The 21,309-nt window shown below is 39.5% G+C and overlaps 1 protein-coding gene across 1 annotated transcript; it reads left to right on the top strand.

Moving 5' to 3' along the window:
* Positions 1 to 694: 694 nt before the first annotated feature.
* On the top strand, positions 695 to 9,355 carry LOC112606252 (glycine N-acyltransferase-like protein 1). Its single transcript, XM_025356456.1, has 5 exons — positions 695 to 772; positions 1,182 to 1,289; positions 8,095 to 8,221; positions 8,501 to 8,678; positions 8,938 to 9,355. The coding sequence occupies exons 1-5, from the start codon at positions 695 to 697 to the stop codon at positions 9,353 to 9,355; spliced, it is 909 nt and encodes a 302-aa protein (XP_025212241.1).
* The last annotated feature ends 11,954 nt before the right edge of the window (positions 9,356 to 21,309 follow it).

Here is a 21,309-nt window from a genome sequence, read left to right as displayed (position 1 = left end):
TTGAACCTATCAGTTGTGATGATAACCTTCTCCAAGTTATTGTTAAATTATTGGAACATTCCTAAGAATGCTGAATGTTATTTCAAAGAAAAATTATAGATATGTGTCAAAAATTTTTACCTTTTAAAAAAAATTTTTGTAAGGTAACTATGACAACTTCCAAAATGGCCATTGGTCTGCAATATTTGGCTCAAAGAAACTAAAGAAAATCTGTGCCATCTACTGCTCTGAGTTTTCCAGTCACAACTGTTCTCAGAGGGCTGACATTTTCTATTCCAGATGAAAGAAGACTTCTCAGGCATCTGATGACCAAAATACAGAGAAAAAAGTTATGATGTTGGTGGGTGAGTGTTCTGCTACAGGCATTTGAGAACCTCACATAACTCTTAATCTTCACCTTTAATTCATTCCACCAGGGAGGAAGAGCATGGGTTTTGGAGCCATTCGTATGTGGTTTTAAAATTTGACTTTGGCATTTATCTCTGTAAGAACTTGAGAAATTTACTTAGTCTCTCTGAGCTTTGGTATATTCAGAATGAAGATGACACTAACAGTACCTACATCATGAGTGTTACTTAAATGGAGATGTATAAAGTGCATTTTAAATTCATTTGGTCCCTTAACATTTTTCCTTCACTTCTTATCTTTTCAGAGTTTCTTCTTGAAGGGCTCAAGGACTGAAGCATCCCACAAAATGATCCTACTGGATAACTCCCAGAAGCTGCTGACCCTATACAAATCCTTGGCCAGGAGCATCCCCGAATCCCTGAAGGTGAGGGAGCAGTGGGAGAGGCAGATTGCTTTGTGGATGTTTCTTTACCTTTCTGTGCCTTTACCTTTGGTCTTTTCATCAGTGAAATGGGAATAATATTAGCACCTACTTCTTAAAGTTGTTGTGGACTCTGAATAAATTCATACAATATTAATGCTAAGAGCATTGCCAAGTGCCCAGCTAGTGCACAGTAGCTTTTTGGCATCACAAGGACACCTACCTGTGAGTTCTGCCTGCTTGCTGGTGATTTCACGTCCATTAACATGGTCCTGGAGATGCTGCTCATCTCACCATCACTGACTTGGTCTCAGTACTGTCTCTTGACTTCCACTTTTCTCTTTCTCTTCACATCCAGATCCTCATCTCTGGGGATCTCAAATTCTTCTAGTTCTTTCCTTCCCTCCTTCAGGTGTACGGCTCTGTGTATCACATCAATCACGGGAACCCCTTCAACATGGAGGTGTTGGTGGACTCCTGGCCCGACTATCAGATGGTTATTATCCGGCCTCAAATACAGGTAGGCACACAGACAGGGACTGGTGGAGCCAGGCAGGTCCAGAGGGCCTGAGGAACTGACTAGTTGAGACATCAGGGCTGCTTTTATAGAGTGAAAGGGAATGCGAGTATTTTAAAATACTTCTTCAGTACTTGGCACCTTGCATGAGTGCCACGTGTTCCCTCCCTTCCAGTTAAGCATGAGACACATCTGGGAAAGGGGGTGGAAGGGCAAGGGGAGGGAAAAACAAGGCTGACACTGGCAGATTAAGTACCCTTTGAGGTTGCAGGGATCACCTGCAGGGCCTGAACGGGGCCAATTTACAGGGAAAGTTGGGTGTCTGAGATGTCAGAACAGTGACTTAGAAACAGAAACCAGAGCAGAAGTCTACCGGTAAAATTACCTCTCAGGGCCAGGCATGGTGAATTATACGTGTAATCCCCAGCATTTTGGGAGGCCAAGGAAGGAGGATCCCTTCAGGCCAGCCTGTGCAACATAGTAAGACCTCTTCACTACAAAAAATAAACAAAATTGGCAGAGTATGTTGGTACATGCTTATACTCCAATCTCCTCAGGAAGCTGAGGTGGATGACTTGAACCCCAGAACGTTAAGGCTGCAATGAGCCAAGATCACATTACTGTACTCCAGCCTGGGCAACAGAGTGAGACCTTGTCTGAAAAGAACAAAAAGAAAAAAACAAGTTGCCTCTCAGGAATCAGGGAAGGGACTCTGGGACTCATAATTTCTGTGTGTCAACTATGTCGAAGCACTTCTCTTGTTATTGAGTGTCATCATCAGAACAATTTTACGAAGTGAGCATTAATATCTCCAATGTAGATATAAGGAAATGACAATGAGAAATATTAAGTCATGTAGCTGCTGGATACCAAATGCATATATGCATTGCCCAATCTGAATTCAAGTTCAGTGGACTCTGCCATTTCTACTAGCTATGTAACCATAGGCCCTTCTCTGAGTTTCATCATCTATTAGAAAGGGAAAAAATAAGAGGACTTTCTTCAGAGGATTACACAAGGTTTAAATGAGATACTGTACGTCAAAGACTTAGTACATAGCACATAACTGTAAATAGTATTTGCCATAATTAGCCATTATTGGCTGAGGACACACAAGGAATAAACGGTTAAGCTGAAATAGTAATATAAACCTAGGTCTGGTTTTTTTGCCCTAAAGACTTCCTCTTTTTATATCTGTTTTCTGCATGTCTGGTTAGTAGACTATGAAGTCTCATGGTCAGCCCAGCTTCATGTAAGTATAGATGCTGAGCCTCCAAATAATAGTAAGCTACCCCAAGTCTAGACTAGTTTACAAGCTGGGTCGGGATTGGGATGCAGAAAGTGACAAAGTAATCCTACATTGAGGAACAAAGGGGTAAAGGGAGCGGGAACCAGGCTGAGCCTAACACCTTCCCTAGGAATGTTCTTTTGATCTCCTGGCTTCCTGACAATTTGGAATCAAAGAATAGTGCTTAGTTTATTTAATCCATGGCCCAATTTCTTCAAAGTGTGATAGGCTAAATAAATGTAGGAGGTCAAATAGTTCTTTTTACTTCAGTAACTTAGTAGTTATTATGTGTATTTTAGCAATGTAACTATAACATCAAACCATAATTTTATATATGTGCTACTTTGAACAGGGCTAGTTTTTATAAAGTGAGTCAATAAACAAAAATATTAAAATATAAATGTTCCACACCACACATATATGACTAAAAAAGTGGAAAGAAGGAAATATGCTGCAATTTACTTGGAAATACATTCAACTAGTCTAATTCCATTACATACGACGTTTCTCTCAGTATTGAAAGTCAATCCAATTTTTAATAAGACCTTTTTAAGGTGATATGCAGGAGAATTTATCTAGAAAAAATAATTTTTTCTTTGCTAGTTTTTAATCACAAAGATAATATATGTTGATTATACAAGTGTAAAAATACGACATGATTTTAAGAAGTTAATAACCTCTCACCTCCCCTTCCCTCCTCTCCTCTTTTCCTACCCCTTGGGGTAGTCAGTGTCCTTGCCCATGTTAACACAAAGGGATATTCACTGATGATCTCTTCTGTCATCACTTTTTAATTTGCCTTTGACATATGGAAATCTCTTTGGGTGAAACAAATAACATATTTGTTTTAATAGCTGTTGCATTCCATAGAGTCAATGCAATTCAATTTAGTCAGTCTTTCTCCTGCTGTTGGATTCAAATTGTTCATACTTCTTTGTCACTACAAAAAATGCTTCAGTAAACATCCTCGTATACATGTCTTTACATCCTGGTAACTTTCCTCAGTACAATTGATTTATAAAAGGGATATCTCCAACTCAAAGTTATCCTGCCAGATTACCTTCCCAAAGGATTCCACAGTTTTATTTCCATTAACAGTGTGTGGAAGAATTGTTTCCCACATTTTTCACCATCACTGAATGTTATTCTTCTTTTAATTTATGCCAAACTAATGGGCAAAAAATGGCATCTTGTTGTAGATTTAATTTACATTTCCCTGATTGGTGATATTGAACGTATTATATTTTCCTATGTTTATCAGTCATTTGGGGTTACTTCTTAAGTGTTTATATTGCTTGACCATTTTTACACTGGGGATTTGGTCATTCTTAAAATTCTGTAAGTGTTTTGGATACTAGTAATACTAACACAAGGTTTATGCTACAAATTTGTTGCCCATGTTATAATTATTTTCTATTTGATTGATGGAGATTTTGACATAAAGAAATTTTTAATTTTCATATAATCAAGCATATTTTTTTTTCACTATGACTTCTGAGGTTTTGTTGTTTTTCTATTAATAATTAGGAAGACTTTTCCTACTCCAAGAGCATACAAGTGTTTTCTTATTTTGTCTTACATTGAGTTAATTTTTATTTTTGACATTTCAAACTTCATTCTATTTGGAATATATTTTTGAATAGCATAAATTAACATTCTTTTATATTTTTCTTCCTTATGGCCAGCTAATTACATTAGTACTATTTATTAAATGAGTCATTCCACTACTGAAATATAAATGTCTATTTTGTCATATAACATGTTTATATACTTTTGTATCAAATTCTGTATTTGTTTCTAGTCTTTTCTCATGCTATTTCATTGTTTTTGTGGTAAGTTTTAATATCTAATAAAGCAAATAATCATTCACCAATCTCTTTCTTACTTTCTGATAAACTTAAGAGCTATATGAACTAATTTTTCTAGATCTTCACCAACTACCCCTACTAACTATTGCAATTGTGATTGGTATTGGAGGAGCTTTCTTAGATAATTTTGGATTAATATTTTTGTGATACTAAATTTTTTCATCTAGAAATATGATCTTTTTCTCACTTTTTCAGTTTTTGCTCTATGCCATCTTGTAAAATTTTATTGTTTTCCTTATGGTAAACTACGTAATTTTCCATTAAGTTTACCCTTAGGTATTTTATACTATTTGTTAATATTATTAAGTTATTTTTCCTTTTCTATTTCTGAGCATTCTTATTTTGTTATTGCTTTTTATTTGGATTCTTGATTTCCAAATATGTCACACTATTCTTTAAAATCCTGCTTTTTGTGTGTGGGCTTTTATTTGTTTTTGTTTTTTGCCAAAGTCTCTAGGATTTTCTAAATGTGGAATACTGTAATCTACAAACAAAGTAATTTGCTGCTTCCTTGCCAAATTACTTTGGCTTTTAGTTCCTTGCCTTATTGCATAATGTACAACTAAGAAAATAATACCAACTAACAATAATAATAGTTCTATCCTTGTCTCATTCCTCATTTTAATGAAATAACGGTAAGAACTTACATTTGGAAATACACTTGATTCTGTCTTTACAGGTTTAGAGCATTTTCCTGTTCTTCCTACTTTCATAGAACTTATATTTAGAATGGAGGGTAAATTTTATGTTATTTCATTTTTGTCTTTTCTTTTTGGCAGTTTATATACTCAAGTAATTTTCCCTCCTTTAATTTATTACACTAAAAGATCTTTTGAGCAAAGCCATTCTGGCCTTTCTAAAACAAACTGTTCATGTTCACATTCTTTTGATATACTACTGAATATTTTATAAGAATTTTTGTATTTGTATTTATAAGGGAATATGGTCAATAACTCTCTTTTTGTTATTTTTTTTACTAGATTTGGCATTAGGATTTTTTCTTCTGTTACCAAAGTCTATTATTAAAATTATGTGTTTGTTTTTGGCTTATGTCGAATTTAAATATAAAATAATCTGATTTTGGCTACTCTTTATTTTTTATTTCAACATTCCTTTTAGATACACGGGGTACATGTGCAGATTTCTTACATTGGAATATTGCATGATGCTGAGTCTTGAAGTAAGGACAGATCCCATCACCCTGGGAGTGAGCATAATGCCCAATAAGTAGTTCTCTAAACCAGCCCCTTTCCCTCCACCCTCTAGTAGTCCACAGTGTCTATTGTTCTTACATTTATGTCCATGTATGGTCAATGCTTAGCTCCCAGCTGTGAGTGAGAACATGCGATATTGGGTTTTCTGTTCCAGCATTAATTTGCTAAGGATTGTGGCACTGTGGAAAGTAGCCTGGAAATCTCTTAGAGAACTTAAAACAGAGTTACCATTCAACCCAGCAATGCTATTACTAAGTAATCAGCCAAAAGAAAATGAATCATTCTACCAAAATGACACATGCATCTGTATGCTCATTCCTGTGCTGTTCACAGTAGGAAAGAAATGGAATCAATCCAGGTTCCCATCAATAGTAGATTGGATAGAAAAAACTTGGTCATATATTCCTATGGAATAAGATACAGCAATAGAAAAAAATAAAATCATGTCCTTTGTAGCAACATGGATGGAGCTGGAGGCCATAATCCGTGTCCACTTTTTAAATGGCAGATGTTTAATTTAATTTCTGATATGTTCTATTAGTTTGTTGAGGATTTTTATTTTTTTGAACAATTTTGATAGTTTATTTTCGACTGATAACATCCATTTCTTTTATCAGTAAATATGTTGCCTTGGAGTTGTATATAATCTTCTGTCACAATTCTTTTTTTTTTTTTCACTATTTCTTTTCTCATTTGTCATGCTTCTATTTTTTTTTTTGTATTTTTCTCTGTTTCCCTTTTCATCTCTCATACTCTATGCTTATTTTTTTATTTTTGCTTTTTCCTCTTTCTCTTCTATTTCCGTATAATGCCTTATCTGAAGTTTATGCCTCACTCTCTCCTCTCTTTCTTTTTGCCATCTAAAAACAAACTTTTGGTTTTATATGTCCTTTGCACTGTCTTGTTCTCCATTTCATTATTTATAGCTTTCATTTTTATAAATAGTTCCATTTGCTTTTTCTAGTTTACTTTGATATTCTTTTTATAATTCCTTAAATATTTACTTGGCTATTTCTGGTCATTCTTTTAAATCAGGTTTTTAAAAATATCTGCTCTTCAGGCCGGGCGCGGTGGCTCAAGCCTGTAATCCCAGCACTTTGGGAGGCCGAGATGGGTGGATCACGAGGTCAGGAGATCAAGACCATCCTGGCTAACACGGTGAAACCCCGTCTCTACTAAAAATACATAAAACTAGCCGGGCGAAGTGGCGGGCGCCTGTGGTCCCAGCTACTCGGGAGGCTGAGGCAGGAGAATGGCGTAAACCCGGGAGGCGGAGCTTGCAGTGAGCTGAGATCCGGCCACTGCACTCCAGCCTGGGCGACAGAGCCAGACTCAGTCTCAAAAAAAAAAAAAAAAAAAATCTGCTCTTCTAAATTTACTGAGGATTTGGTTTTGGCCATATTCAGGAACTTGCATTTATAAAAACACCCTCAAATTATTGAAGGTTTCTTTAAATTAGTTACACTATTTTCTCTTTTACTCTTTAACAATCCAATTTCCAAAATAATATTAATACATTCACTGCTAAAACTCTCACACTTGTTGTTTATATTTCCCCTAAGAAACAGAAACTCATCTTTCCATGTAGTTTGTGGCTTGCCAGAATGGGATCACGAGTCTCTTTCTTTTAAACCCATGAGTCTAACACCACATAAATTACCAAAGTCCTACCAAAAATTCAGTTACTTCATTCTGTTTTGTGGGCTTCTGGCTGTAAAGAAAGTGTCACTCTTCGAATAGGCTGATATCCTGTAGGCTTGGAAAAAGGCAATGTCTTCTTAATGTTTATATTCACTAAAGTATCTTGCCCAAGCCCTGGACACTGTAGATTCTAGGACACTGTAGATTCTAGGTGTCTGGTGAAACAGTAGGCACTAAAACTTAGAGAAATCACAGTTAAATTTATTTTGAGCCAAGTTTAAGGACTTAAACCTAGCAACACAGACTCAATACAATCCAGAATGTGTCCCACAGGAGGTTATGGGGTACACAGCATACATAACAGGGGGATACGTGTGTCACAGGAGGTGAGAGAAGCAGGGAGAGAAGCAACTGTTGCAATCTTTTGATTCTGCTGGGTGATCAGTGATGCTATATATAAAATCAGGTAAGTGTGTGGTTGAGTGGGTAGGGAGAAAGGTGAGATATCTTAAGGCCTGGTGCAGGGTGACTGATTTCATCCTGTCTTTGTTCTGTATCTGATAAACTGGTTTATAACACGTACCTGTCAGTGAAATATTTAACAAACTCTCGTTACACAGGCAAGAGGTCAGCAGTAGCTTATAGGCCTAGCTTTTATTATCCATGTGCCCAACTGAAGCTAGTGTGGGCTGCTGTTAAAATTATCTTTTGAATTTTCATTTCTCCGATAATTTCAATCAGTGAGAGGTGAAGAAAAAGTTCAAGGGAATGATCTGACCTTTCACCATCCTATACAGGAGATGACTGATGACATGGATTCATACACAAATGTATATCGTATATTCTCCAAAGACCCTCAAAAATCACAAGAAGTTTTGAAAAATTGTGAGATCATCAACTGGAAACAGAGACTCCGAATCCAAGGTAATGGGTCTGAAGAAATGGGCAAGCAGCAGTGCTTCTCAAATTGAGTCTTCAGCTAACAGCATTAGCATCACCGGAGAGCTCATTAGAAATATAAATTCATAGAAACTCTGGGAGCTGGGAGAGGTAGAGCAATCTGTGGTGTGACAAGGACTCCAGCAGGTTGTGGTGTAAACTCAAGTCAGAGAGCTACTAAGCACTGAGGTATTAATCAAGTGGTAGTAGTGTAAGTAGAGAACTCCATGTCTGACAATATTGCTTTCTTGGCTTCCTTCCCAGGTCTTCAAGAAAGTTTAGATGAGGGGATAAGAGCGGCTGCATTTTCAAATTCAGTGAAGGTAGAATATTCGAGAGCAGGCCTCTTCATTACGGAAGATATCCTGAAGCTCAATGCCTCCAATAAAAGCAAGCTTGAAAGCTGGGTTGAGACAGGCCACCCAGCTGATGAATTTGAGAGGTACAAAAACATGTGCTGATCATTTATAATTGCTATTCCTTGCACGTTTTTTGTAATGCACATAAATCAGTTTTGGAATGAAGAGAGGATGAATTCATTTCTTGAGATGAGTAAAGGTTGTCAATGGTCAAAATACGCAACTTTGCACTGTTGGGTCTTTAAACAAGAAGAGTGCCTGGATCTCTAGATTGGGATGGCACCCAGAAATTACAGGAGTTGGGATAAAAGTTGTTGCCTTTTTTTTGTTTGTTTTCTACAGCGAAACTCTCAATTTGAAGTATGCCCAGCTGGATGTCTCTCATTCTGGGCTGGTAAATGACAACTGGAATCTAGGAAAGAATGAGAGGAGCCTGCGTTACATCAACCGCTGCATAGGAGCCCTGCCAACAGCCTGTATGCTGGGCCCAGAGGGGGCCCCAATCTCATGGTTAACCATGGACCCTTCTTGTGAAGCAGGAATGGCCTACAGCATGGAAAAATACCGAAGAAGAGGCATCATGGTGCAGCTCATGTTGAGATTCAGGAAATATCTGCGTCAGAATAATATTCCATATTACTTCTCTAAACTGGATGTAAATGAAAAGTACCGCAGGTTTATGGGGCAGTACGGTGGCTTTGAGGTTTCCTGTGGGTGGCACCAATGGACCTGCTATCCACAGAATCTAGTTCCATTTTAGATAATTAATCTGCTTAGCAATCCTTGGCAAGCCATCTCTTAATATTAAAGTAGACACCACAGAATAGCTTTCTTCACATACAAATGTTTATATGGCATTTGTGATATGCCAGGAACTCTTCTCATATAGAGACTTGATGTTAAAAGATACAGCCATGATCTTAAGGAACTTACAATCCAGGGAGGAGGCAGGGGAGGGTATAGTCTTTAAATGGGCTTAAGTGTTGTAGGGAAGGACTAGGGTTACCAGTAGACATGTAACTAGAAAGCCAGCCTCAGTTCTTAGCTCTAGGAATCAGAACTCTTCATGAAACTTGGTTAGTAGAATCTGCTATCTGGGGGCTGAACATAGTGGTTCACGCCTGTAATCCCAGCACTTTGGGAGGTTGAGGCGGGCAGATCACAAGGTCGGGAGCTCGAGACGAGCCTGGCCAATATGGTGAAACCTCGTCTCTATTAAGAACACAAAAATTAGCTAAGTGTGGAGGTGTGCACCTGTAGTCCCAGCTACTTGGGAGGCTGAAGCAGAAGAATCACTTGAACTCAAGAGGTGGAGGTTGCAGTGAGCCGAGCCAAGATTGCACCACTGCACTCCAGCCTGGGTGACAGAGGGAGATTCCATCTTAAAAAAAAGAAAAGAATCTGCTATCTGGAAGATAAATGAAGGACTTTAATAAAATTGTCAGTAGAATATACCTAATCTATATGGAGATTTTATTGGAAATAAATACCACTACTATGTATGGATTTATGAGGTAATGGCTACACTAAAGAATGGAATCCAACTCTTAGTTTAGTGACTAGCAAGGTATCAAAGTGAAGCCTCAGACAAATGGCTTTTCTACTCTACCTTTCATCACTGTTATGCAGAATAGGATCTCCAGAGAATCAAGTGGACTGGCTTTGAGGCCTCTGTGATGGAAATGACATTTGTTTTTCCTCCTTTCTCCTACTCTTTCTCATTTCCTCTACATTAGTGAAGCATTGCACAGGACAAGGTGTTGCCTGTGAGGCTATTTGTAAGTTCAGATTTTGGTGTTTGCACCACTGCTATCTTAAGGGGTCAGGGGCATTCCGGGGAGAAGTGACCACTAAGGTAAGGACTGGAGAATGAATAGGAGTGAATCAGACAAAAAAATGCGGAAAATCCAGATGATGCAAAGGACACGTGCCGTGCACTATCATAAGAACTTTCTAACTGAACACTTATATTACAGTTTCTCAATCCCTGATCTTAAAAAATATACACTTCACAAACATAACGTGGCCTCTTTCATTCTGCTCTGCCACCCTGCCATTGGAACTTGGATTATTGTGAACATTGAAACTATAGCACATACAAAAAAGGCATTTTTGTTGTTTCTGATAGTCTAGATTTAAAAAAGGAAATAAATCTTAATAGAATTTGCTTTGGGGGTAAAGTCTACTAGTATTAACCAACACGTATCCTCACCTCTCCGTAAAAAATAAACCTCCACAAAATTGAATGTTTATAGTTAATGCAATTTTAAAGTGTGCAATTCCGGCACGAAAAGAATTGTGTAGGTCATGGAGCTTTTTAAAAACCTCCAATTCATCTCAGAATTCTGTGGTAAATCTGTTAGAGCTTAGTATGAATCAATCCAATCAGATTTCTAAACACCTAAGACTGAGCTAATTTGTTACATTGACTGAAATGAAAGCATGGTCTCAGAAAGAGGAAACATGTCATTTGGGATGTCAAAGGGTGGAGAATTCTTTTTTTTATATATATATATACTTTAAGTTCTAAGGTAAATGTGCATAACGTGCAGTTTTGTTACATATGTATACTTGCGCCATGTTGGTGTGCTGCACCCATTAACTCGTCAGCACCCATCAACTCGTCATTTACATCAGGTATAACACCCAATGCAATCCCCCCCTTCCCCCTCCCCATGATAGGCCCCGGTGTATCATGTTCCCCTTTCCATGTCCAAGTGATCTCATTGTTCAGTTCCCACCTATGAGTGAGAACATGCGGTGTTTGGTTTTCTGTTCTTGTAATAGTTTGCTGAGAATGATGGTTTCCAGCTGCATCCATGTCCCTACAAAGGACACGAACTCATCCTTTTTTATGGCTGCATAGTATTCCATGGTGTATATGTGCCACATTTTCTTAATCCAGTCTGTCACTGAGGGGTGTTTGGGTTGATTCCGAATCTTTGCTATTGTGAATAGTGCCGCAATAAACATACGTGTGCATGTGTCTTTATAGCAGCATGATTTATAAGCCTTTGGGTATATACCCAGTAATGGGATGGCTGGGTCATATGGTACTTCTAGTTCTAGATCCTTGAGGAATCGCCATACTGTTTTCCATAATGGTTGAACTAGTTTACAATCCACCAACAGTGTAAAAGTGTTCCTATTTCTCCACATCCTCTCCAGCACCTGTTGTTTCCTGACGTTTTAATGATTGCCATTCTAACTGGTGTGAGCTGGTATCTCATTATGGTTTTGATTTGCATTTCTCTGATTGCCAGTGGTGACAAGCATTTTTTCATGCGTCTGTTGGCGGTATGCATGTCTTCTTTTGAGAAGTGTCTGTTCATATCCTTTGCCCACTTTTTGATGGGGTTGTTTGTTTTTTTCTTGTACATTTGTTTGAGTTCCTTGTAAGTTCTGGATATTAGCCCTTTGTGAGATGAGTAGATTGCAAAAATTTTCTCCCATTCTGTAGGTTGCCTGTTCACTCTGATGGTAGTTTCTTTTGCTATGCAGAAGCACCATTTATTAAATCGGGAATCATTTCCCCATTTCTTGTTTTTGTCAGGTTTGTCAAAGATCAGATGGTTGTAGATGTGTGGCATTATTTCTGAGGGCTCTGTTCTGTTCCTTTGGTCTATATCTCTGTTTAGGTACCAGTACCATGCTGCTTTGGTTACTGTAGCCTTGTAGTATAGTTTGAAGTCAGGTAGCATGATGCCTCCAGCTTTGTTCTTTTGACTTAGGATTGTCTTGGCAATGCGGGCTCGTTTTTGGTTCCATATGAACTTTAAAGCAGTTTTTTCCAATTCTGTGAAGAAACTCATTGGTAGCTTTATGGGGATGGCATTGCATCTGTAAATTACCTTGGGCAGTATGGCCATTTTCATGATATTGATTCTTCCTATCCATGGGCATGGCATGTTCTTCCATTTGTTTGTGTCCTCTTTTATTTCACTGAGCAGTGGTTTGTAGTTCTCCTTGAAGAGGTCCTTTACATCCCTTGTAAGTTGGATTCCTAGGTATTTTATTCTCTTTGAAGCAATTGTGAATGGAAGTTCATTCATGATTTGGCTCTCTGTTTGTCTGTTACTGGTGTATAAGAAGGCTTGTGATTTTTGCACATTAATTTTGTATCCTGAGACTTTGCTGAAGTTGCTTATCAGCTTAAGGAGATTTTAAGCTGAGATGATGGGGTTTTCTAAATATACAATCATGTCATCTGCAAACAGGGACAATTTGACTTCTTCTTTTCCTAACTGAATACCCTTGATTTCTTTCTCTTGCCTGATTGCCCTAGCCAGAACTTCCAACACTATGTTGAATAGGAGTGGTGAGAGAGGGCATCCCTGTCTTGTGCCAGTTTTCAAAGGGAATTTTTCCAGTTTTTGCCCATTCAGTATGATATTGGCTGTGGGTTTGTCATAAATAGCTGTTATTATTTTGAGATACGTTCCATCAATACTGAATTTATTGAGAGTTTTTAGCATGAAGTGCTGTTGAATTTTGTCAAAGGCCTTTTCTGCATCTATTGAGATAATCATGTGGTTTTTGTCTTTGGTTCTGTTTATATGCTGGAATACTTTTATTGATTTGCGTATGTTGAACCAGCCTTGCATTCCAGGGATGAAGCTGACTTGATCATGGTGGATAAGCTTTTTGATATGCTGCTGGATTCAGTTTGCCAGGATTTTATTGAGGATTTTTGCGTCGATGTTCATCAGGGATATTGGCCTAAAAATCTCTTTTTCTGTTGTGTCTCTGCCAGGCTTTGGTATCAGGATGATGTTGGCCTCATAAAATGAGTTAGGGAGGTTTCTCTCTTTTTCTATTGATTGGAAATTTTCAGAAGGAATGGTACCAGCTCCTCCTTGTACCTCTGGTAGAATTCAGCTGTGAATCCGTCTGGTCCTAGACTTTTTTTGGTTGGTAGGCTATTAATTATTCCCTCAATTTCAGAGCCTGCTATTGGTCTATTCAGGGATTCAACTTCTTCCTGGTTTAGTCTTGGGAGAGTGTAAGTGTCCAGGAAATTATCCATTTCTTCTAGATTTTCTAGTTTATTTGTGTAGAGGTGTTTATAGTATTCTCTAATGGTAGTTTGTATTTCTGTGGGGTCGGTGGTCATATCCCCTTTATCATTTTTAATTGCGTCGATTTGATTCTTCTCTCTTTTCTTCTTTATTAGTCTTGCTAGTGGTCTATCACTTTCGTTGATCTTTTCAAAAAACCAGCTCCTGGATTCATTGAATTTTTGGAGGGTTTTTTGTGTCCCTATCTCCTTCAGTTCTGCTCTGATCTCACTTATTTCTTGCTTTCTACTAGCTTTTGAATGTGTTTGCTCTTGCTTCTCTAGTTCTTTTAATCGTGATGTTAGTGTCAATTTTATATCTTTCCAGCTTTCTCTTGTGGGCATTTAGTGCTATAAATTTTCCTCTACACACTGCTCTAAATATGTCCCAGAGATTCTGGTATGTTGTATCTTTGTTCTCATTGGTTTCAAAGAAAATCTTTATTTCTGCCTTCATTTCATTATGTACCCAGTAGTCATTCAGGAGCAGGTTGTTCAGTTTCCATGTAGTTGAGCGGTTTTGATTGAGTTTCTTAGTCCTGAGTTCTAGTTTGATTGCACTGTGGTCTAAGAGACAGTTTGTTATAATTTCTGTTCTTGTACATTTGCTGAGGAGTGCTTTACTTCCAATTTTGTAGTCAATTTTGGACTAAGTGCAATGTGGTGCTGAGAGGAATGTATATTCTGTTGATTTGGGGTGGAGAGTTCTGTAGATGTCTATTAGGTCTGCTTGGTGCAGAGCTGAGTTCAATTCCTGGATATCCTTGTTAACGTTCTGTCTTGTTGATCTGTCTAATGTTGATAGTGGGGTGTTGAAGTCTCCCATTATTATTGTATGGGAGTCTAAGTCTCTTTGTAAGTCTCTAAGGATTTGCTGTATGAATCTGAGTGCTCCTGTATTGGGTACATATATAATTAGGATACTTAGCTCTTCCTGTTGAATTAACCCCTTTACCATTATGTAATGGCCTTCTTTGTCTCTTTTGATCTTTGATAGTTTAAAGTCTGTTTTATCAGAGACTAGGATTGCAACCCCTGCTTTTTTTTTGTTCTCCATTTGCTTGGTAGATCTTCCTCCACCCCTTTATGTGTGTCTCTGCATGTGAGATGGGTCTCCTGAATACGGCAAACTGATGAGTCTTTACTCTTTATCCAGTGTGCCAATCTGTGTCTTTAAATTGGACCATTTAGTCCATTTACATTTAAGGTTAATATTGTTATGTGTGAACTTGATCCTGTCATTATTATATTAACTGGTTATTTTGCTCATTAGTTGATGCAGTTTCTTCCTAGCATCAGTGGTCTTTACATTTTGGCATGTTTTTGCAATGGCTGGTACCGGTTGTTCCTTTCCATGTTTAGTGCTTCCTTCAGGGTCTCTTGTAGGGCAGGCCTAGTGGTGACAAAATCTCTAAGCATTTGCTTATCTGTAAAGGATTTTATTTCTCCTTCACTTATGAAACTTAGTTTGGCTGGATATGAAATTCTGGGTTGAAAATTCTTTTCTTTAAGAATGTTGAATATTGGCCCCCACTCCCTTCTGGCTTGTAGAGTTTCTGCCGAGAGATCTACTGTTAGTCTGATGGGCTTCCCTTTGTGGGTAACCCGACCTTTCTCTCTGGCTGCCGTTAACATTTTTTCTTTCATTTCAACTTTGGTGAATCTGACAATTATGTGTCTTGGAGTTGCTCTTCTCCAGGACTATCTTTGTGGTGTTCTCTGTGTTTCCTGAATTTGAATGTTGGCCTGCCTTAATAGGTTGGGGAAGTTCTCCTGGATGATATCGTGAAGAGTGTTTTCCAACTTGGTTCCATTTTCCCCCTCAGTTTCAGGCACCCCAATCAGACGTAGATTTGGTCTTTTCACATAATCCCATACTTCTTGAAGGCTTTGTTCATTTCTTTTTCCTCTTTTTTCTTTAGACTTATTTTCTTGCTTCATTTCATTCATTTGATCCTCAATCGCTGATACTCTTCCTTTCAGTTGATCAAGTCGATTACTGAAGCTTGTGCATTTGTCACGTATTTCTCATGTCATGGTTTTTATCTCTGTCAGTTCGTTTATGGCCGCCTCTGCATTGATTATTCTGGTTATCCATTCTTTCATTCTTTTTTCAAGATTTTTAGTTTCTTTGCACTGGGTACGTAATTCTTCCTTTAGCTCTGAGAAGTTTGATGGGCTGAAGCCTTCTTCTCTCAACTTATCAAAGTCATTCTCCATCCAACTTTGATCCGTTGCTGGCAATGAGCTGTGTTCCTTTGGACGGGGAGATGCACTCTTATTTTTTGAATTTCCAGCTTTTCTGCCCTGCTTTTTCTCCATGTTTGTGGTTTTATCTGCCTTTGGTCTTTAATGATGGTGACGTACTGATGGGGTTTCGTTGTGGGTGTCCTTCCTGTTTGTTAGTTTTCCTTCTAACAGTCAGGACCTTCAGCTGTAGGTCTGTTGGAGATTGCTTGAGGTCCACTCCAGACGCTGTTTGCCTGGGTATCAGCAGCAGAGGCTGCAGAAGATAGAATATTGCTGAACAGCGAGTGTACCTGTCTGATTCTTGCTTTGGAAGCTTCCTCTCAGGGGTGTACCCTGCCGTGTGAGGTGTGGGGTGTCAGTCTGCCCCTAGTGGGTGATGTCTCCCAGTTAGGCTGCTCAGGGGTCAGGGACCCACTTGAGCAGACAGTCTGTCCATTCTCAGATCTCAACCTCCGTGTTGGGAGATCCACTGCTCTCTTCAAAGCTGTCAGACAGGGTCGTTTGTGTCTGCAGAGGTTTCTGCTGCTTTTTTGTTTGTTTGTTTAGCTGTGCCCGTCCCCAGAGGTGGAGTCTACAGAGACAGGCAGGCCTCCTTGAGCTGCTGTGGGCTCCACCCAGTTCGAGCTTCCCAGCTGCTGTGCTTACCTACTTAAGCCTCAGCAATGGTGGGCGCCCCTCCCCCAGCCTCGCTGCTGCCTTGCAGTTAGATAGCAGACTGCTATGCTAGCAATGAGGGAGGCTTCGCAGGCATGGGACCCTCCCGGCCAGGTGTGGGATATAATCTCCTGGTGTGCCGTTTGCTAAGACCCTTTGTAAAGCACAGTATTGGGGTGGGAGTTACCCAATTTTCCAGGTGTTGTGTGTCTCAGTTCCCCTGGCTAGGAAAAGGGATTCCCTTCCCCCTTGCACTTTCCAGGTGAGGCAATGCCTCACCCTGCTTCAGCTCTTGCTGGTCGGGCTGCAGCAGTGGACCAGCACCGATTGTTCAGCACTCCCTAGTGAGACGAACCCAGTATCTCAGCTGAAAATGCAGAAATCACCTGTCTTCTGTGTCGATCACACACTGGGAGCTGGAGACTGGAGCTGTTCCTATTCGGCCATCTTGCTCTGCCCTGAGGGTGGGGAATTCTTACATAAAAACTAAACTCGGGAACTTGGGGTAATAGGGAAACAGCTATATTTTGGCAATCAAGGTGCAAAAGTTAATACAGATGACGAAAAAAGACAAAGCAAATAAAATTTGCCGATTTGAAAATGGTGCCTCGGGCATGTCCTGTATCCAGAAGAGGATGTTCATCTAGGGTCTGGGGCTCAGGTCATCTTAGCACAGCTGGCATCTTCCAGCTGGCAGCTTCCTTCCTTTGCCTCTTCCCTGAATGCAAGCCAGCTTCCCTTATCTACCCCTCATGGCCCTGTTAAGATAGTGATTCCCAAACCTTATCATGCACTTGGATTAAAAAAACAACAAGAAAGCATAGGAAAGAGGAAGGAGGAGTTCTTAAATATGGCATGAATAAATCCAAAATTATCAGTAAACACAATAAAAATGAATGGGATAATTTTCTTATTAAAATATAGTTTTTCATATTGAATTAAAAACAAAAGTCCAGGAAGCATGCATTAATCTGCTCTGGCTGCCATAACAAAAGTTCCTAGACAGAGTGGCTTACACAACAGAAATTGATTTCTCACTTTTCTGGAAACTGGGAAGGGATATGACAAGGTTCTGGTGAGGTAGGTTTCATTCTCATTTCTCTTCTCTCAGCTTGTTGATGGCTGCTATCTCTCTGTGCCCTCACACAGTGGAGACAGAGGAGAGCTCAGACTCTCTTCCTTTTCTCAGAAGGACTTAAATACATCATGAGGGTCTCTACCCTCATGACATCATCTAAACCCAATTACTTCTCAAAGGCCCATTAACAAATCCATTGGGAGTTGGGACTTCAACATATGAATTTGGGGGTCACAGTACATAAGGAAGCATATCTGAAATAAACAACACACAAGCATTAAAAGAAAGGAAAAAGATATACTAAATGAATGTGAAACTGAAAAGTAAAGTAATAACATCAATACTTAGCCAAATAAAACATAAGATGAACATCTGCTAAATACAGAATTCTCCCACAAGATAGGTCATGAATCTTCCTCATAACACAACTACAAAATATATATGGCGAAAGCTGACAGACATACAAAAAAAAAAAAAAGGCAAATGCACAGTCAGTGTGAGAGAACTCAAAATACCTCCCTCAGAGAGCAACAGATGATGCAGGTAAAAAATAAAGACAATTTGACAAAATGCCATCACAGCTTGATATATTTGGTGACGTTGGAGTGATCTCCATATTGAGTATTCCAGAACTTCTGTTCACCTGTTTGTCAAACTGACCAGCAGGGGGTGCTGGGGAGGTAAACACTCCATCTGGAGAGTGCTGGCAACTTGTCTCCAAGTCTAGAGGCTCCTGGTCCCTCTCATGATCATCACCTATGGGGCAAGCACTGCTGATACAGAAGCTAAAAGCAAATTATTCTGCAGTTAGTCTGGGTAAGGGAGTCTTCGGTATGGTTTTTCTTTCAATAAAAAAGTGGCCCCCAAATAATTTCTTCTGTAACAAAAATCAGCCTAAAAATCAAGCCTCAAGCGTAGATAAGCTTAGCCAAAAGCTTCCATAGGTAAATGCAGGCACCTATGCCAATAGAAAAGGGATACCTGTAAGCCAGGAATATTCAACATGGAGTCGTCTTCTTTCTTCCTTCTTCTCCTTCTCCTTCTTCTTTCTTCTTTCTTCTTCTTTCCTTCTCCTCCTCCTCCTCCCCTTCTTCCTCCTCTTCCTCCTCCTGCTTCTGCTTCTTCTTCTTCTTCTTCTTCTTCCTCCTCGTCCTCCTTTTCTCCCTGCTCCTGCTCCCTCTCCCTCTCCCTCTCCCTCTCCTTCTCCTTCTCCGTCTCCGTCTTCATCTTCTTCGTCTTCGTCTTCTTCTCCTTCTTCTTCTCTTTTTTCTCTTTTGGAGTCTCTCTCTGTTGCCCAGCTGGTGCTGTGGTGTGATGTCGAGTCACTGACTCACTGCAACCTCCCCCTCCCGGGCTCAAGCAGTTCTCTGCCTCAGCTTCCTGAGTAGCTGGCATTAAAGGTGCCCACCAACACTGCCACCTAATTTGTTTTCGTACTTTTTTAGTAGAGACAGGGTTTCACCAGCATGGCCGGGCTTGTCTTGTTCTGCTGACCCCGTGATCCACCCTCCTCGGTCTCCAAAAGTTCTGGGATTACAGGTGTCAGCTACTGCACTCTGCCTCCTCTTCCCCTTTCTTTGTCTTCACGTGTGCAGGCGACATGGCACAGGCCAGGTACAGACCCCATCTGCATAATAAAAGATTAGGGTGGGATGGCCAGCCTCTTCATGCATCACCTAAATGGCACACCTGGTCCAATCAATCGTCTGAGCCCTATGTAAATCAGACACTGCCTCATCAAGCTCATCTATAAAACCAACCGCAACTCGCCCCAAACCCAGAAACCCGCTCAGGCACCCTTCCAACGCACAAGAAACTCTCTCTTCTTTCTTTCACCCATTAACCTTCCGCTCTTAAACCCACTCCTTTTGTGTCCATATCTTCAATTTCCATAGTGTGGAACAACACACCTCTGGCATTTCCTCAGACAAACGATGCCGATTTAATGCCATCTCTAGCCCAAGTGCCAAAAATGACCACTTTAGCCTGATGAATGCCACGGCTGCCACCATGCTGCTTAGGATAAGCAAGGACACGAAGATGGAGTGGGGATGGCTTCATTAGGCCACAATAAAAGCATATCCCAGGCAACTTTCCACTTCTTAACTTCTGTCATTTTCAAATTTAAAGGTGTTTTCTTTTTTTTTTAATTTTGTTTTGTTGTTAAACAGTTTCTATTTCTTTGTAAGCATATATGCTGACTAACAAAGAAAGACTGTTCTTTGCTTTCCTGCTATGACACATTTACTGTTTCTTCTAAAGTCTTTTCCAACATTTTCATGTAGGAACTCAGAAGACAGACATGTGTTTGCTCCACACCTTGATCCCCTCTCCACCTAGAATTCTCTTTACTCTTTCTCCCAGGAAGATTCCACCCCTCTTGTTCTGCCAGTTCCCTCGTATTTGCCTCATACAGTTGCCCTTGTAGGCAGATGAACCTGGCCAGTTCTACTTTACTATGGACACCAACTCGTCTGAAATAACATCTGAGTCATGGGATTTGCATATGAAACTTCCCTTGACACAGGAAACACTCTTTCCTTTTACCTTCACTAAAGGCATCCACTTTAGTGGATGGACACTAAATGGACAGCCCGAAAATTCCACAGATTTCAAAACCAAACCTGCTGTGGCTTTCTAGAGTCCTTGGAATGAAGAAGAGAAAATAGGTTACAAGGGGATATTTCCCCCTTCCTCACCCTGAAGGAACTCCTATTTTTAAAGGGGAAAACGGGACAATCCAAAAGAAGCTCTTGCAAATCAAGTCCTGCCATGCCACCATTAGAAGGGTAACCTGTGTGCCCAGGGGTGAAACTTTTAAATTTTAATAATGATGTCCAGGGTCACCCCTTTGGATACCAAAAATATTTAAAAACCTATAAGGGTGCCAACCTTTTAGAATCGTGTGTCTTCGCAAGGGCCTACCAAGGCCTAGATATCATAGCACCTAACAAGCAGCTTACAGGCAATCTCCAAAGGCTCCCACCTGCCCCAACCAACACACACACACACACACACACACACACACACCCTCCAGCTAACCTTTGACCCTAGATCTCACCTAACTTTATTCTAAATCCTAATCTCCCTGTGCCCTCAAATTCATGTGCTGTAGGTCCTTGGTAATCCCTTTGTAAGCATATTCCCTGACTTCATAAAAACTATTTATGAGACATATACTTAAGGTAAAACTTTTCATTTCATGCAATATCAGCACTCTTCTTATTACAATTACAAACAATGAACTTTTTAGTTGCTTGGAAAATATATTGAAAAGGAATTATTACTCTTGTATAGCCATAGATTGTCCCTGGAAAAGTACTGATTGTCTAGAGAATGACTGAAAATTGTTTCCCCTGTATACATTTTTTTTGTTTTGAAAAGTATATCCTGTATATATTCAAGAGATACTGTTTTTTAAAGGGGAAATTGCCTCCACTATGGAGTCTTATTAATTCACTTATCCATCAAGTTCTCTTATTAACTTAATTATCCATCATATTCCCTTAGCAATTGTTTATTCAATCACTAGTATTTGTTTCTAGTGCTTATAATTTGAACACAAATTTCTTTACCATTATATAAAATAAAGTACCAGTTATTCTCCATTTTCTCGTGTACCCCAATAAGACAAAATCCTCCAATAGATTCATTTCCCTGTTCTGCTCCCTCCTCA

Source organism: Theropithecus gelada, chromosome 14, assembly GCF_003255815.1.
Source record: "Theropithecus gelada isolate Dixy chromosome 14, Tgel_1.0, whole genome shotgun sequence".
NCBI lineage: Eukaryota > Metazoa > Chordata > Mammalia > Primates > Cercopithecidae > Theropithecus > Theropithecus gelada.
The sequence above is the reverse complement of the archived record's forward strand: the minus strand, read 5'-3'. Positions and strand labels throughout refer to the sequence as shown.

What these genes read in the sequence shown, in the direction of transcription:
- LOC112606252 (XM_025356456.1), top strand. Translation starts at nt 695, where the DNA reads ATGATCCTACTGGATAACTCCCAGAAGCTGCTGACCCTATACAAATCC. An exon ending in TTATCCGGCCTCAAATACAG is followed by an intron (nt 1,290 to 8,094) that starts GTAGGCACACAG and finishes CATCCTATACAG; the next exon opens with GAGATGACTGATGACATGGA. An exon ending in ACAGAGACTCCGAATCCAAG is followed by an intron (nt 8,222 to 8,500) that starts GTAATGGGTCTG and finishes CTTCCTTCCCAG; the next exon opens with GTCTTCAAGAAAGTTTAGAT.